The sequence below is a fragment of the Salmo trutta genome, chromosome 29 (assembly GCF_901001165.1).
Source record: "Salmo trutta chromosome 29, fSalTru1.1, whole genome shotgun sequence".
NCBI lineage: Eukaryota > Metazoa > Chordata > Actinopteri > Salmoniformes > Salmonidae > Salmo > Salmo trutta.
In genome coordinates, this window is record NC_042985.1 from 43,028,689 (window position 1) to 43,047,411 (window position 18,723).

Sequence of the window (18,723 nt, forward strand, 5' to 3'; positions counted from 1 at the left end):
TTGACTTAAAGGCTGGAGACAGAGGGCTTATGCATCTGCCATTTCTCACTTCCCTCTCAGGCTTCTACAGAAATGGGTGATATTGACACAAAAAGGATATTGCACAATTTTGCCAGGGGTGGAGGAGTCTAATCAACCTGATGGTTGTTAAGATTAGAGACTTCTTCTCTACCTCATTTTCTCAGAAGTACATTACCATTTATCACGCATTTAGCCTCGTGACAAGCGGTTATTCGACTAGCGCAGAGATTTGGTTCTGGGTGTTGAGATTATCACCCATTAAAATTAAAAAGTCAAACACCTCTGTAGTCACTATCAATTCATGAAAACAGACATTTAACTCACTCTGATGAAGACTCAGGTCAATCTTTAGATGAGAGTAAGGAGATCCACCAGCGCTATTGTACGCCATAACTGTGACCTCGAACTCATCCTCGGTCACCACAAGGACCACCTTCAGATCTGTGGTGTTAGTGGTCACACTCAGAGAGGGGTGCTTTGTTTGTGTGTAGCTCACTTGGTACCCAAGAATATGTCCGTGAGCATCATAAACATCAAGGGCCTGAAATTCAAAAACAAATACATTTTTAAAAGTTAAATGGCCTATTCAGATTTAAGAATATATCTATTGATTGGATAATGTATGTACCTTCACTGAAATACTATTAAAAACAAATACACATACAGTACCAGTCAAAAGTTTGGACACACCTACTCCTTTAAGTGTTTTTCTTTATTTTTACTATTTTCTGCATTGTGGAGTAATAGTTAAGACATCAAAACTATGAAATGACACATATGGAATCATGTAGTAACCAAAAAAGTGTTAATCAAATCATAACATATTTTATATTTGAGATTCTTCAAAGTAGCCACCATTTGCCTTGATGACAGCGTTATACACTTGGCATTCTCTCAACCAGCTTCATGAGGTAGTCACCTGGAATGTATTTCCATTAACAGCTGTGCCTTGTTAATTTGTGGAATTTTTTTCCTTCTTAATGCGTTTCAGCCAATCAGTGGTGTGACAAGGTAAGGGTGGTATACAGAAGATAGCCCTATTTGGTAAAAGTCCAAGTCCATATTATGGTAAGAACAGCTCAAATAAGCAAAGAGAAATGACAGTCTATCATTACTTTAAGACATGAAGATCAGTCAATCTGTAAAATTTCAAGAACTTTAAAAGTTTCTTCAAGTGCAGTCGCAAAAACCATCAAGCACTATGATGAAACTGACTCTCATGAGGACCGCCACAGGAAAGGAAGACCAAAAGTTACCTCTGCTGCAGAGGATGAATTCATTAGAGTTACGAGCCTCAGATTGCAGCCTAAATAAATGCTTCAGAGTTCAAGTAACAGACACATCTCAACATCAACTGTTCAGAGGAGACTGCGTGAATTTGTCCTTCATGGTCGAATTGCTGCAAAGAAACCACTGCTAAAGGACACCAATAAGAAGAAGAGACTTGCTTGGGCCAAGAAACACAAGCAATGGACATTTGACCGGTGGAAATCTGTCCTTTGGTCTGATGAGTCCAAATTTGAGATTTTTGCTTCCAACCGCCATGTCTTTGTGAGATGCAGTGTATGTGAATGGATGATCTCCGTATATGTGGTTCCCACCGTGAAGCATGGAGGAGGAGTGGTGATGGTGTGGCGGTGCTTTGCTGGTGACACTGTCTGTGATTTATTTAGAATTCAAGGCACACTTAACCAGCATGGCTACCACATCATTCTGCAGCGATACGCCATCCCATCTGGTTTGCGCTTAATGGGACTATCATTTGTTTTTCAACAGGACAATGACTCAAAACACACCTCCAGGCTATGTAAGGGCTATTTGACCAAGAAAGAGAGTGATGGTGCTGCATCAGAGGACCTGGCCTCCACAATCACCCGACCTCAACCCAAGTGAGATGGTTTGGATGAGTTGGACTGCAGAGTGAAGAAAAAGCAGCCAACAAGTGCTCAGCAAATGTGGGAACTCCTTTTAAGACTGTTGGAAAAGCATTCCTCGTGAAGCTGGTTGAGAGAATGCCAAGTGTGCAAAGCTGTCATCAAGGCAAAGGGTGGCTACTTTGAAGAATCTAAAATATAATACATATTTTGATTTGTTCAACACTCTTTTGGTTACTACATGATTCCATATGTGCTATTTCATAGTTTTGATGTCTGCACTATTATTCTACAATGTGGAAAATAGTAAAAATAAAGAAAATCCCTTGAAGGACTAGGTGTATCCAAACTTTTGACTGGTACACTATACATACATACGTACGTACGTACGTACACGTACATACATACATATAAACCTTAACACAGCAAACCTACAGTTTTTGCTCATCATTATCAAGGGTGTCTATCATTTCGGACCCCACTATACATACAGTTGAAGTCGGAAGTTTACATACAGAATTTTTACTAGGATTAAATGTCAGGAATTGTGAAAACTGAGTTTAAATGTATTTGGCTAAGGTATATGTAAACTTCCGACTTCAACTGTACATGACTGAAAGGTCAATCAGATAAGGCCTCAGATCGGATTAGATGCTGACTTTATCAAATCTTGAGTATAGATTTCGACAGCAAGCTAAAAGTAGAGGATAAACCGAAGAGCAATGTTTTAAACTCAAATTACCTTCCACATAAGCATAAGGTGATGAGGTCCTTGTTTGTTCACCATCTCCATATGATAACAGATATCTGGCGGTCTAGAGGGTGCTGTGAAAACACAAAAATAAGACCTAGCATGATGTGGCAGTATCAGGAACCCTTGTGCACACATCTTATTCTGGCATCCATATGTTGTTTTCAAATGTAGCTTTGTCACACACCACTGAACTAACATACTTGCTGATTCCATAAAGTCTATTTCCCATGATGTAGCTATCCAGGGTAGTTGACAGTCTCAGTAAGGTTTCGAAATGTTGAAGCATGTGTAAGGAATGACTTGGATATATCATTCATTTTATTACCACTCTCCTGTGTTGTCCCAGTTGTCTCCATGCTCCAGTCACTCCAGTGACCAAATGACAAAATACAGGAAACGGCAATGGTGTAGCTGCTGAAAGGCTTGAGGCCTTCAATCGTGTAGACTGCTTTTTCAGCGTTTGCCACAAGAACATAGGCTGGGATCTGGTGTGAGAGATGGCAGTATACCACTGTGTCTCTGTCCCAAAAGGCACCCTATTCCCTACATTGTGCACTTCTTTTGAAAAGAGCCCTATGGGCCCTGGTTAAAGAAGTGCACCCTATAGGGAATAGGGTGCTATTTTGGACGTAGTCTGGGTTCAGGCTTTAACTACCCAAATAAATGTAACATTGGATTAAAATATGCATCATATAACAACATGTGCACTGTCAGAGACTTGAAGATTTCTGGATAGTGAGGTGAAAGCAGAAGAGAATGAAGTCAATACCTCAGTCCATTTGTCAGTGGTGGCCATTCGGTAACGGACTCGACATCTAGTGTGCAACTTGCTGATCCCCCATGTCACCTCCAGTGAGTTGTCAGAGCCATTGACTGATGTGATGGTAGGACAAGATGCTTTTACTGTTCCATTTAGCAAAAAGAGAACTAAATGAAAGGCCAAATTCACATCCCCTCTTACTGTCCCCACATTCCTCACAATCATAGTAAAGAACAGAAAAAAACAACACCTCACAGCACATCGCAGACTATGAGGAGACACACACACACACACACACACACACACACACACACACACACACACACACACACAAAGCCTGTGTAACTGATGACTCACCATTATATACGGCAGCTACAACAGCAAGTGAAGTCACTGCTATACTTAACAAAGAGCTGCAGTTTGTTTTAGAATGGGTGGAAAGTAATAAGCTAGTCCTAAATACATATAAACAATTTTAAAGCCTACAGGTCTACAGGTTTTCGTTTTATCACACCTGAAAGTGCTGCAAAGAAAGACATAGGCAAATTAAAGTTGGCCCAGAACAGAGCAGAATGGCTGGCCCTTAAATGTACACAGAGGGCTAATATCAAGCACATACGCACGCCAATCTCTCCTCGCTCAAAGTAGATTGACTGCATCACTACTTGTCTTTGTAAGAGGTACTGACGTGTTGAAAACACCGAACTGTCTGTTCAAGCAGCTAACACACAGCTCAGACACCCATACTGTACATACCCCACAAGACATGCCACGAGGGGTCTCTTTACAGTCCCCAAGTCCAGAACAGACTCTGAGAAAGCCATGACTACATGGAACTCTTCCACATCAAGTAACTCAAGCAAGCAGTAAAATCAGATTTAAATAACAGATAAAACAACACCTCAAGGCACAATGCGGACTGTGAGGAGACACAAATACACAAACGCACACACACGCACACACTGGAATGTTTTGGTATTGTGGATTTTATGTAGTACATTTGTAATATTAGAGCAATAATGTAATGTATGATGTATTGTTTTACTTATGATGTAGGCTGTTGGTGTATTTTGTTGTGGTGTAACTGTTTTAACACTGTTTGGACCCCAGGAAGAGTAATGGTGATCCTAATAAATAAAACATTTTTTAAAAATATATTCCATAAATGTATAAACCAATTTATAAATGCATTTATCGATTCAAGATTCAACAAGACACCTGTTAATAATTGAAATAAACAACACATGAAAAGGTGTCCCTCATCTCAAATGATGTGCTAAAATGAGCAATTAAAGGGTTATTACTTGCTTCCAGTACTGCCACTTCGTAGGGCTCTGACCACGACTCCATTCCGTTCATGTTGTTCTTCATTTTTAAAGTTACATTCATTCGTCCACCAAGGTTGAAGATTCCCATACAAGAATAAATCGGAGTGGTCCTGAAATTAATATTAATAATAAATAAGACAATTTTAAATGTCAATGCTGTCACGGTAAGCATTGTTTCTGATGTACAGTATTTTGTCCAGCAGAAACGGAGCATAAAAGGACACCCAGGTGATGGAGCAATTCAACATAGGTGCAAAGTCAATTGATATAACATTGATTACGCTTGATCTAAAAATGTATGTCTCAATAAAGTATAAAGGTGCAATATTTAAGATGTACTTACTGACTGAAAATGAGAGAGTGCATGCTTTCTGCATTGACGTTATATTGCTGACTCCAAAGGCATTGAGGATACGGAGTCAGAGCATAGTCAGTGAGTAGAAAAAAGCATGATATATTCACCCTTTCTGAAAATGGAGGCAAATGGAGAAACGAAAAGGCATTGGAGTACTAGAATTATTTGAAGATTTGACATCAAGTCAGAAATGCATAAAACATATGATAGAGGAAACCAGAGTCATGAGAGAATATTTTGCTATAAGTAGATACGGTACCTTCGGAAAGTATTCAGACTTATTGTTGACTTTTCCACATTTTGTTAGGTTACAGCCTTACTCTAAAATTGATTCAATTGCTTTTTTCCCTCATCAATCTACACATAATACCCCATAATTACAAAGTAAAAACAGTAGAATTTTTTTGTTGTTAATTTATTAAAAATAAAAAAACTCTATCACATTTACTTAAGTATTCAGACCCTTTACTCAGTACTTTGTTGAAGCAACTTTGGCAGCGATTACAGCCTAGAGTCTTCTTGGGTATGACGCTACAAGCTTAGAACACCTGTATTTGGGGAGTTTCTCCCATTTTTCTCTGCAGATCCTCTCAAGCTCTGTCAGGTTGGATGGGGAGCGTTGCTGCACAGCTATTTTCAGCTCTCTCCAGAGTTGATCGATCAGGTTCAAGTCCGGGCTCTGGATGGGACACTCAGAGACTTGTCCCGAAGCCACTCCTGCGTTGTCTTGGCTGTGTGGTTAGGGTCGTTGTCTTATTGGAAGGTGAACCTTCACCCCAGTCTGAGGTCCTGAGCACTCTGGAGCAGGTTTTCATCAAGGATCTCGCTGTACTTTGCTCTGTTCATCTTTCCCTCGACCCTGACTAGTCTCCCAGTCCCTGCCGCTGAAAAACATTCCCACAGCATGATGCTGCCACCCCCATGCTTCACTATAGGGATGGTGCCAGGTTTCCTCGAGACGTGACACTTGGCATTTAGGCCAAATAGTTCAATCTTGGTTTCATCAGACCAGAGAATCTTGTCCTGTGCCTTTTACTGAGGAGCGGCTTCTGTCTGGCCACTCTACCATAAACGCCTGATTGGTAGAGTGCTGCAGAGATGGTTGTCCTTCTGGAAGGTTCTTCCATCTCAACAGAGGAACTCTGGAGCTCTGTCAGAGTGACCACCGGGTTCTTGGTCACCTCCCTGACCAAAGTCCTTCTCCTCTGATTTGCTCAGCTCTAGGAAGAGTCTTGGTGGTTCCAAACTTCTTCCATTTAAGAAGGATTGAGGCCACTGTGTTGTTGGAGACCTTCAATACTGCAGAACATTTATGGTACCCTTCCCCAGATCTGTGCCTCGACACAATCCTGTCTCGGAGCTCTACGGACAATTCCTTTGACCTCATGGCTTGGTTTTTGCTCTGATATGCACTGTCAACTGTGGGGCCTTATATGATTGGACAGATCATGTCCAATCAATTTAATTTACAACAGGTGGACTCCATTCAAGTTGTAGAAACATCTTGCTGAGGAAATCTTTTATTTAATACATTTTAGAATAAGGCTGTCACGTAACAAAATATGTGAAAAGTCAAGGGGTCTGAATACTTTCCGAAGGCACTGTACATTACTTTTAGTCTCAGCAAATGTACTCTCTCTCAAAGTAGTAGTAACAGTACTAATAAATGTACTAGTTCTAGTAAAAGTACTAGTTAAGTAACTAGTTAAACAATCTGATATCATGAAGGTGAAAGAGTCAACTTCCTACCATGAGACACATGAGTTCTGGGGACACAGTCACTATCATCAGTGACGCATACGCGGTTATCATTGTCACATCGCTTCAGGTCTTTCCTCTTTACAGTTAACTCTGGACATATAGAATTGGAACAGAAACATCTTAAATTTACGATTTACGTCTATTTTTGATTTACATTTGGTTGAGTTGTCAACTAGTGTGAATTATATATAATATAAAATCAACAAAAATGTCACCATGTTACTGGATTTAGGTTAAAAGTTGGGTGAAATAAATATGAAATTCCCTTATGTTGATTACTTTTTGCAATCCAAAGAGTTTTCCATGTTGATTCAATGTCATCATATAGATTTTTTGTTGTTGAAATGACATGGAAACAACGTTGATTCAACCAGTTTTATCCAGTGGGGAGTGCCATATAGGACCCTATTTCGTACATAGCATACTACTAGCTCTATGGGCCCTAGTCAAATGTAGTGTACTAAGAGTGGTAAGAGTTCCCTGGATGTCATGCCAACCCTATCACACATATGTATGTTTCCGTATTCATCTTTATGTACAGATGAATAAGTTAAGTACACTGAACTAAAATATCAACGCAACATGCAACAATGTCAACGATTTTACTGAGATACAGTTCATATAATGAAATCGGTGAATTCAAATAAATGAATTCAGCCCTAACCTATAGATTTCACATGACTGGGAATACAGATATGCATCTTTTGGTCACAGATACCTTAAAAATGTAGGGGCTTGTGACCACAATTTGCCTCATGGAGCATGATCTCCTTCCATCAGGCTGTTGATTGTGGCCTGTGGATTGTTGTCCCACTCCTCTTCAATAGCTGTGCGAAGTTGCTGGATATCGGCGGGAACTGGAACACGTTGTCGTACACGTCGATCCAGACCATCCCAAACATGCTCAATGGGTGACATGTCTGGTGAGTTTGCAGGCCATGAAAGAAATGAGACATTTACAGCTACCAGGAATTGTGCACAGATCCTTGAGACATGGGGCCATGCATTATCATGCTGAAACATGAGGTGATGGCGGCGGATGAATGGCACGGCAATGGGCATCAGGATCTAGTCACCGTCTCTCTGTGCATTCAAATTGCTTCGTTGTCTGCCCATACCATAACACCATCGCCACCATGGGTCGCACGTTGACATCAGCAAACCGCTCACCCACACAATTTCATATACGCTGTCTGACATCTGCCCGGTACAGTTGAAACCGGAATAAATCCGTGAAGAGCACAGTGTGTCAGTGGCCATCAAGGTGAGCATTTTCCCACTGAAGTCGGTTACGACACCGAACTGCAGTCAGGTCAAGACCCTGGTGAGGACGGCGAGCATGCAGATGAGCGTCCCTGAGATGGTTTCTGACAGTTTGTGCAGAAATTCTTCGGTTGTGCAAACCCACAGTTTTATCAGCAGTCCAGGTGACTGGTCTCAGACGATCCCGCAGGTGAAGAAGCCAGATGTGAAGATCCTGGAATGGCATGATTTCACATGGTTTGCAGTTGTGAGGCCGGTTGGACGTATTGCCAAACTCTCTAAAACGACATTGGAGGTGGCTTATGGCAGAGCTCTGGTGGACATTATTGCAGTCAGCATGCCAATTGCACGCTCCCTCAACTTGTGGCAATGTGCAAAAACTGCACATTTTAGAGTGGCCTTTTACTGTCCACACATTTTAAGACGACTACCATCATTCCTGTTCCCAATAACTCTAAGGCTTCATGGCACAATGACTACTGCCCTGTAGCACTGATATCTGTAATCATGAAGTTATTTGAAAGGCTGGTTAAGGCACACTTCAACTCCATCATCCCAGACACCCTTGACCCACTCCAATGTTCATACCGCCCCAACAGATCCATAGACGATGCAATCTCAATTGCACTCCACACTGATGAAAAGAATACCTATGTGAGAATGCTGTTCATTGACTACAGCTCAGCGTTCAAAACCATTGTCCCCTCCAAGCTCATCACCAAGCTTAGAACCCTGGGACTGAACACCTCCCTCTGCAACTGGATCCTGGACTTCCTGAGGGTAGGCAACATCACCTCTGCCACGTTGACCCGCAACACGGGGGGGTTGTGCTTAGTCCCTTCCTGTACTCCCTGTTCACTCAACACCATCATCAAGTTTGCTAACGACATGACGGTGGTAGGCCTGATCAATGGCTATGATGAGACTTGGCAGTGTGGTCAGTGGCAGAACTAGAGTTTTATACATGGGGTAGCCAGGGGGTGGCCAAGGCTAATTCAGGGGGTCCATAGACCATAACAGAAAATGTGTGTGTAACCCTAACCTGGCATCTAAGGACCATGAATGAATCCAATGATTGCTGATTAGAGGTAGAAGTGATAATTCACTTAACACGGAGATCTTCAATTTGGCAGATAGTGTGGTCCAAAAGGGTTACTTCACTAGATTTCTTTGACATACTATGAATAGTCAGTGTCTCAACCTCGGAACTGCGGCTAAATTTCTTTCTCGCTCTCTCACACACACACACACACATATACACACACACACTGTGTACTGTGCTCACATACTGGAGAGACTTGGGTCACCCTGTTTTCATGAATATATAATCTGGATCTATATTTTAGGAAAATAAAGCTCAAGCACCAAGGAGATAAGATAGCATTTGTGTGTTACATAAATTGCATAGTTTATTTTCAAAAAAGTACATTTACAAAAAAAAACACACTGCAATTTGACATACCAGATATCAAGCAGAAACTAGAAAAAATATTACAAATGTACCGTATCATAATTATGCTCATATATATTATGTTAACTAATAGCAAATAAAAGATTTCAAATTGGTCTAATCAAGAACAAATTAAATCTGTGTGACATGATACACTTTATATTTATCATTTTAGAATGTAAGTGTGCTAGCTTGTACACAGTGCAGGTTTTAATCATGACCAGAGGGACCTACTAAGTGCCAAATTATCCTAGGTAGATTTAAAACAGCATAATTCTGCGGTTCTGGTGAGAACTGGCAAAATGTTTCACAAACTCATTAATGTTGAAGGAGTGTGCCCTCCTTGACTCAACACTGAGAATTCCGAGATGACTTAACCTGTCATCAACCATTGTTGTCCTAAGGTGGGTTTAAATCAGTTTTAAAGCTGAGAAGCTTCTCTCGCAAGAAGCACTGCAGACTGGTGTAACAACAGAAATAGCTCATGGAAGATGTCTTTATAAGGTTATAGAAACACAACAAAGTCAAGGAGAGTAGACGGTCTGTCCCTTCCACTTTGAAATCTTAAGCTTGTTTTAGGCTGTCAGTTACACACTGTTTGTACACTTATTTTGCAGTGCTCTGCCATCTCTTCAACCTCTTTCCATAGTTCTCCAAAGTAACCCTCACTTCTGTAGTCCTGTAATGTGTCTGTAAGGGCACGTACTAGATCCACAGCCCTTGCTAGGCCAAGAGAGCTTGATTGGAGCATGTCAGAAAGACATTTGGCATCACCAAGCACTTTATAAAAGGTAACCAAAAGCCCTATGAAATGTAAATCTATCTGAGAAAGAAGGCCCCTTGCCTCCACTGATCTGTTACCACTATTTTCAAGTGTAGCACTGTAGCACTCTCAGAACTGCTGGAAGCCTGTCCCTCAGATTACGGCATGCCATGTATCTGCATGTCCACCTTACATCCGTAAGTCTCTGCAGTTCCCTGGGCTGCTGCTGTGGACACAGCTCTTTCTGAACTGCAAGCCACTTGAGATGAACATACGAGCCAGATACAAAGTTATAAAGCTTCTGCAGGAGAGCAAAAACGTGAACTGCCTCAGGCACTGATTTTACAGCATCGACAAGAACCAAATTCAAACAATGCGCATTACAGTGCACATAAAATGCTAATCTTGCACTCTTTTTAATCCGTGCAGACACACCAGAATGCTTTCCGCTCATGACGGATGCACCATCATAGCCTTGCCCCACAAGATTATTTCTGGAGTCCTGACCATGTTTTCAAGGCAATCAATTATCATTTTTGTGAGACCTGCTGCATCTAAGCTTTCGTGGATGGCCCCATTGTAATAGTACCTCACAACTAAAGACATTTGTTATTTTTTCTTTACATTTTTGGTTTCATCTGCAATTACACAAAAAACGTCACTTTCTTTTACTACTATTATTTAACTTTGTACCACCTCAGCTAAGCCCTCAAGAACTTTGTTCTGGATTTGGTGGTTTGTGTACTTAGCATTGCCACATGCATTCATCCTTTTGTCTTTGAGAGGGTCATGCTTTGCTATTTCTTCTAAGATTGTCAAAAAATTACCCTTGTTGTGAGGGTCATCAGATTCGATGACCTCTCTGTGCTATATTTTGGGTGCCAGTTAATAGGAGCACATCTGCAATTGTTTTAATGTAAGTACAGTTTTCCTCCACTTTCTTTTTCCGGTCCTTATTTATGACATCTAACATTGATGAGTTGCTTTCAATAGCCATTTTATGCTGATTCCAAGCATACATAGCATTGATATGATGCTCTGGCTTCGAATGGAGCTCAAACCCAGAATCTTTAAACAGCGCCTTTTTCCAGTTACAAAAACCTGACTGATGTGAAGGCAGATTCAGCTGTATTGGGCAGAGAAAAATGCCTACAGGCGAAACAATAAGTCAGATCTTGACTTACAGAATATTCAAGCCATGAATTGTCCTTATACCAGGAGCTGTTAAAAGCCCTTTTCCTAGTACCATGCTGAGTTTTGGGAAATGTTTTCAAATACAGCTGTGCAGGACCCTCTTATCTGGATCTTGAAATACATGTTAAATAATGTGTCGTAGGGTGTAGACCAAAACGCAGCGGGAAAATGTATACTCATCCTTCTTTTATTTAAGGACAAAGAAGGAAAACCAAAAACAAACATGTATACACAAAAACACGACGACAAAGAACAGGCCGGTAAGGCACAAAGCTATACACAGCAACAATCTCCCACAAAATCCCATGACAAACAAACTCCTAACTATAGGACCTTCAATCAGAGGCAACGATAACCAGCTGCCTCCAATTGAAGGTCCAACCCCAATTAACTAATCGACTAGACAGAACATAGAAATACACTAGCATAGAACATAGACTAACAAACCCTGGACCACATAAACCAAACACCCCTCTACCTAAATACATAGCCCGAACCACATAAAACAAACACCCCCTGCCACATCCTGACCAAACTACAATAACAAATAACCCCTATTACTGGTCAGGACGTACCTCACACAAATAACCAAAAATAACCCCCAAAACAAAATAAATCCCAAAACTACATGGAAGGGAGGGTGGCCACCGTCAACGACGGTGCTCCTGCAACACCCCCTCTTTCCCCAAATACTCCCCCCTCAGGAGGTGGCTCAGGAGATGGACGCAGACCCCGCTCCACCCCTGGCTCACTCCGCTCCCATAACATCTCTACAGCGATGTCCCTCTCCGTCGACCCCGGACCGTAGGGCGACTCTGGGAGCTCCGGACCATAGGGCGACTCTGGGAGCTCCGGACCGTAGGGCGACTCTGGGAGCTCCGGACCGTAGGGCGACTCTGGGAGCTCCGGACCGTAGGGCCGTCTCTCCTGGTTCCGGACAGTGGGCCGTCTCTCCTGGTTCCGGACAGTGGGCCGTCTCTCCTGGTTCCGGACAGTGGGCCGTCTCTCCTGGTTCCGGACAGTGGGCCGTCTCTCCTGGTTCCGGACGAGGCACTGTTGCCGGAAGTTCCGGACGAGGCACTGTCGCCAGAAGTTCTGGACGAGGCACTGTGGCCGGAAGTTCTGGACGAGGCACTGTCGCCGGACACTCTGGACGAGGCACTGTCGCCGGACACTCTGGACGAGGCACTGTCGCCGGACACTCTGGACGAGGCACTGTCGTTGGAAGCTCGGGACGAGGCACTGTCGTCGGAAGCTCGGGACTGGGCTGATGCACTGGAAGCCTGATGCGTGGGGCTGGAGGTATCAGACTGGAGACACGCACTTCAAGGCTAGTGCGAGGAGCGGGAACAGGACATACTGGACTGGGCTGATGCACTGGAAGCCTAGTGCGTGGTGCTGGTACTGGATATACTGGGCCGTGGAGACGCACTGGCGGTCTCGATCGCACCTCCTGCACAACCCGTCCTGGCTGGATGGAACTAGTAGCCCTGCACAAGCAAAGTGCTGGCACAGGGCGAACTGGGCTGTGCAGGGGCCTGATGGTTGCCGTGCGTAGAGTGGGCGTAGGGTAGCCTGGACCTAGGAGGCGCACCGGTGACCAGATGCGCTGCGCAGCCATCCTCCTTCCAGGCTGGATGCCCACTCTAGCACGGCACTTGCGAGGGGCTGGGATCACTCACACCGGACTGTGCGTACGTATGGGCGAGATCGTGCGCACTTCCGCATACTCCGGCGCTCTCTTCTCCACCTGCTTCCCAAAAAAAGCACGGGGAGCTGGCTTAGGTCTACTGCCTGGCCCAGCCAAACTACCCGTGTGCCCCCCCCAACAAATTATTGGGGGTGCCTCTCGTGCTTCCCCTTCGGCGCATACAATGCCTCATACCGGCGCCGCTCCGCCTTGGCTGCCTCTATCTCCTCCAGTGGGCGACGGTATTCCCCAGCCTGATACCAAGGTCCAGCCCCGTCCAGAATTTCCTCTCATGTCCAATTCCCCTGATAGTCCATATAATTTATCCGTTGCTCCTTACCCCGCTGCTTGGTCCTTGGTTGGTGGGAGATTCTGTCACGGTTGTCGTCGGGTAAAGTGGACCAAGACGCAGCGGGGAAATGTGCACTCATCTTCTTTTATTTAAACGGAACAAAGACGGTAAACCAAAATAAATACGTACACAAAAAAAAAACACACAACGACTAATAACAGGCCGGTAAGGCAACAAAGCTATACACAGCACAATCTCCCACAAATACTAAAACAAACACATACCTATTTATAGAACCCTCAATCAACTAAACATAGAAATACAAATAACTAGACTGAACATAGAAATACATAAACATAGAACAGTTCCCAAAACCCGGAATACTAAATCAAACACCCTACAACTAACAATAACAAATAACCTCTATTACTGGTCAGGACGTGACAATACTGAACAAAAATATAAATGCAACATGCAACAATTTCCAATATTTTACTGAGTTACAGTTCATAAGAAAATCAGTCAATTGAAATAAATGAATTAACCCAGCCAATCAGAAATAATTATTTTTTCCCCACAAAAGGGCTTTTTTAAAGACAGAAATACTGCTCAACACCCCCCTTTCTGTGTGTATGGAACATTTCGGGGAATTTTTATTTCAACTCATGGAACAAACACTACATGTTGCATTTATATTTTTGTTCAGTGTATTTCATGATATGTAGCCTAACGTGCGCAATGTGCCAAATCAGTGATTTAATGCATTTTTTATTAGGTAAGCATTAGAAAAAGCCGCCTCAATATTTGCAGAGGTAGGCGGTAATATCTCTTTAGGAGCTGATCCGTCGTCAGTGTCGTGAAATAAGTATGTTAAGGTAAGATGTGAATGGATGAAGCTGACAGCAGCGCTCCCTTTCTTTCGATCCTATCAGTATCAACACATGATCCGACAATGCACTAAGCAACCGTTCTCTCTGCATGGTGTTTTCAAATACGCATGTTACATCTTCGGCGGTCGTAGGAAAGATACATCGTTAAAACACTTGTAAGCCTGAGTTCCATCGCTATCGGGGAAACCGGACCCAGAGCAATAAATATTTAGAATGTAGTATTTGAAAAGTATTTACCATGAAGTTGGCGCCTCTCAGAGTGTTCTTCCGTATAACAAGACATCATAACTGCAATGTAAGTATTTCAGTAAAACAAATGCTATATTAAGTGCAAATGGAAATTAGACTAATTAGTATCCTTACTTTGGAGAAGAAAAAAAACACTTTCCAACACCAAACACCACTGTTTTGTGTCAATATATGTCAGGCTTAAATGCAATGCACAACATTACTCAGCATTATGATTATAGCTTCCAGATAAAACATCTACTTTAACAAGTAGCCTACTGTAACATGAAGGAAATATAACGGTGTAAATGCACTTACCATGAGAAAAGGTTAATAGGCAAGTAACTATCCAGGAATGGTTTACCCTGTACACTGTAAATGCAAAAAAACATGCAAATAAAAAAAAAATGCAAATAATTACATTCATGGGGCAATTCAAAGTTGCCAAATTGCAAGCATCAACTCTTTTTACTCACTGTCAGTATAAAAACTATACTTAGTGACTTACATAATAAAAAGTCCATTCTGAGTAATATTTTGTGACAAAGTTGAGCCAGTGAAGTAGGAAGGCGGTAGCTGAGGTTTTATAGAGGATATTACCCCATATCTGTTAGTCATAACATCCATACCATATCTACTAGAGCATCAAGCTCTTGCATCACAACAGAAACATTAAAACGTTTCACAAGACTACAAAGAACATGCAGATTGGGCATTATTGTTGTTGTGCATAGATGCCATTAACTTTTATTGATGTATAGTCAGTGGTGTAAAGTACTTAAGTAAAAATACTTTAAAGTACTACTTAAGTAAGTTTTTTGGGGTATCTGTACTTTACTATTTATATTTTTGACTACCTTTACTGCATTCCTAAAGAAAATAATGTACTTTTTACTCCATACATTTTCCCTGACACCCAAAAGTACTTGTTACATTTTGAATGCTCCTTAGCAGGACTGGAAAATAGTCCAATGCACGCACTTATCAAGAGAACATCCCTGATCATCCCTACTGTGTCACACCCTGATCAATTTCACCTGTCCTCGTTATTGTCTCCACCCCCTCCAGGTGTCGCTTGTTTTCCCCAGTGTATTTATCCCTGTCTCTCTGTGCCAGTTTGTCATGTTTCCAAGTCAACCAGCAGTTTTTCCGTTCTCCTGCTTTTTCCTTTTTCCTAGTTCTCCCGGTTTTGACCCTTGCCTGTTTCTGAACATTGTACCCGCCTGCCTGACCATTCTGCCTGCCTTGACCACGAGCCTGTCTGTACCTCCTGGACTCTAAACTGGTTTTTGCCTGTCCATGACCATTTTCTTGCCTACCTCATTGGATTAATAAACATTGTAAGACCCCAATCATCTGCCTCCTGTGTCTGCATTTGGGTCTCACCTTGTGCCTTGATATACTGCCTCTGATCTGACGGACTCAATAAGCACAAATGCTTCATTTTGTAAATGATGTCTGAGTGTTGGAGTGTGGCCGTACATTTATTTTTATTTTTTTAATGGTGCCGTCTGGTTTGCTTAATATAAGGGATTTGAAATTATTTATACTTTTACTTTTGATACTTAAGTATATTTTAGCAATTATATTTACTTTTGGTACTTAAGTATATTTAAAACCAAATACTTTGACTTTTACTCAAGTAGTATTTTACTGGGTGACTCACTTTTACTTGAGTAATTTTATATTAAGGTATCTTTAATTTGACTCAAGTATGGCATTTGGATACTTTTTCCACTACTGTGTATAGTACGTGGAATGTCTTAGGTATGCACAAAGCGTTTTAGTTACAAATGTTCAACTTTCTTCCAGCTATTCAACTTGTTTTCAATATAAACTGAACAAAAAGATAAATGCAACAATTTCAAAGATTTTACTGAGTTACAGTTCATATAAGGAAATCAGCCAATTGAAATAAATAGGTTCTAATCTATGATTTCACATGACTGGGAATACAGATATGCATCAGTTGGTCACAGTTGAGTCACATTTGTTTTTCTGAGTGACTCGTTATTTTAGTAATTCGATTGATCTGCTGGCCTCATTCTCCAGCAGGATTTAAAGATTCTGTATTGTCAGTCGGTCAGCACAGCCTCCACAGACATCAGGGCTTTCATACTTCTTGACCTTAGCGGAGCAGAGCTATTGTGAAGTTGTCAAGGAAGTGAGTTTGTGTTTATACAGGACGTACCACCCCCTCCTACCGTCAACCAATCATGCCTATATGGAGCCCTCTGCATTGTTACAATTTGAGAGGCACACGCGGTACGGAGCTTGATCATGTCATTTCCGGTCACAACTTGTAGACTTGTTTACGTGCTGCTGTGCGTTTTGTTGCTAACCTTACTTTGCTACCTGACAACTTTACGGTTTTTACTTTTTAATTACCGTTTATATTTTTAGTTTTTCCCTCACTCAACTTTATTTTCATTCAACTTTTTCACTCCGGACGCTTTATCTGGACGTGGTTCGTCAGGACCTCCACCAGCCGAAGCTAAATAGTAACATTAACATGATGCCTTCTAATTGCAGTCGCTGTACTCATAATATACAGGAGAACGATCGCCTTACGACGAGGATAGCTGTGCTGCAAGCCCAGCTTCAGACGCAATCGTTAGGCAAGGGAAGCCTCCCACCATTAGCTCTGACAAATTGAAAACCCTAGTCATTGTTATCCACGTCGGCACCAACGATGTTAGGATGAAACAGTCAGAGGTCACCAAGCGCAACATAGCTTCAGCGTGTAAATCAGCTAGAAAGATGTGTCGGCATCGAGTAATTGTCTCTGGCCCCCTCCCAGTTAGGGGGAGTGATGAGCTCTAAAGCAGAGTCTCACAACTCAATCGCTGGTTGAAAACTGTTTTCTGCCCCTCCCAAAAGATAGAATTTGTAGATAATTGGCCCTCTTTCTGGGACTCACCCACAAACAGAACCAAGCCTGGCCTGTTGAGGAGTGACGGACTCCATCCTAGCTGGAAGGGTGCTCTCATCTTATCTTCGAACATAGACAGGGCTCTAACTCCCCAAGCTCCACAATGAGATAGGGTGCAGGCCAGGCAGCAGGCTGGTAGCCAGCCTGCCAGCTTAGTGGAGTCTGCCACTAGCACAGTCAGTGAAGTCAGCTCAGCTAACCCCATTGAGACCGTGTCTGTGCCTCGACCTAGGTTGGGCAAAACTAAACATGGCGGTGTTCGCCTTAGCAATCTCACTGGAATAAAGACCTCCTCCATTCCTGCCATTATTGAAAGAGATTGTGATACCTCACATCTCAAAATAGGGCTACTTAATGTTATAGATCCCTCACTTCCAAGGCAGTTACAGTCAATGAACTAATCACTGATCATAATCTTGATGTGATTGGCCTGACTGAAACATGGCTTAAGCCTGATGAATTTACAGTGTTAAATGAGGCCTCACCTCCTGGTTACACTAGTAACCATATCCCCAGCGCATCCCGCAAAGGCGGAGGTGTTGCTAACATTTATGACAGCAAATTTCAATTTACAAAAAAAACCCTCAGTTTTCGTCTTTTGAGCTTCTAGTCATGAAATCTATGCAGCCTACTCAATCACTTTTTATAGCGACTGTTTACAGGCCTCCTGGGCCATATACAGCGTTCCTCACTGAGTTCCCTGAATTCCTATCGGACCTTGTAGTCATGGCAGATAATATTCAAATTTTTGGTGACTAATATTCACATGGAAAAGTCCACAGATCCACTCCAAAAGTCTTTCGGAGCCATCATCGACTCAGTGGGTTTTGTCCAACATGTCTCCAGACCTACTCACTGCCACAGTCATACTCTGGACCTAGTTTTGTCCCATGGAATAAATGTTGTGGATCTTAATGTGTTTCCTCTTAATCCTGGACTATCGGACCAGGATTATAATCTACTCAGACCCCAACCAAGGATCATCAAAAGTCGTGCTATAAATTCTCGGACAACTCAAAGTTTCCTAGATGCCCTTCCAGACTCCCTCCGCCTACCCAAGGACATCAGAGTACAAAAATCAGTTAACCACCTAACTGAGGAACTCAATTTAACCTTGCGCAATACCCTAGATGCAGTCGCAACCCTAAAACAAAAAACATTTGTCATA

The 18,723-nt window shown here is 42.3% G+C and overlaps 1 protein-coding gene across 1 annotated transcript in view; it reads right to left on the reverse strand.

Annotated features, from left to right (window-relative positions):
* The window catches only part of LOC115167645 (interleukin-6 receptor subunit beta), a 21,792-nt gene extending 6,477 nt beyond the window's left edge, over positions 1-15,315 (reverse strand). Inside the window, exons 1-10 of the mRNA XM_029722253.1 lie at positions 15,132-15,315; positions 14,942-14,995; positions 14,633-14,683; positions 6,842-6,943; positions 5,081-5,204; positions 4,714-4,847; positions 3,419-3,552; positions 2,975-3,134; positions 2,638-2,720; positions 346-562 (exon numbers count right to left, since the gene is read on the reverse strand). Of these exons, the coding sequence (XP_029578113.1) occupies positions 346-562; positions 2,638-2,720; positions 2,975-3,134; positions 3,419-3,552; positions 4,714-4,847; positions 5,081-5,204; positions 6,842-6,943; positions 14,633-14,683; positions 14,942-14,995; positions 15,132-15,147 (1,075 nt within the window). The 5' untranslated portion in view covers positions 15,148-15,315. The remainder of the gene's footprint in view (positions 1-345; positions 563-2,637; positions 2,721-2,974; positions 3,135-3,418; positions 3,553-4,713; positions 4,848-5,080; positions 5,205-6,841; positions 6,944-14,632; positions 14,684-14,941; positions 14,996-15,131) is intronic.
* Positions 15,316-18,723: the final 3,408 nt, after the last annotated feature.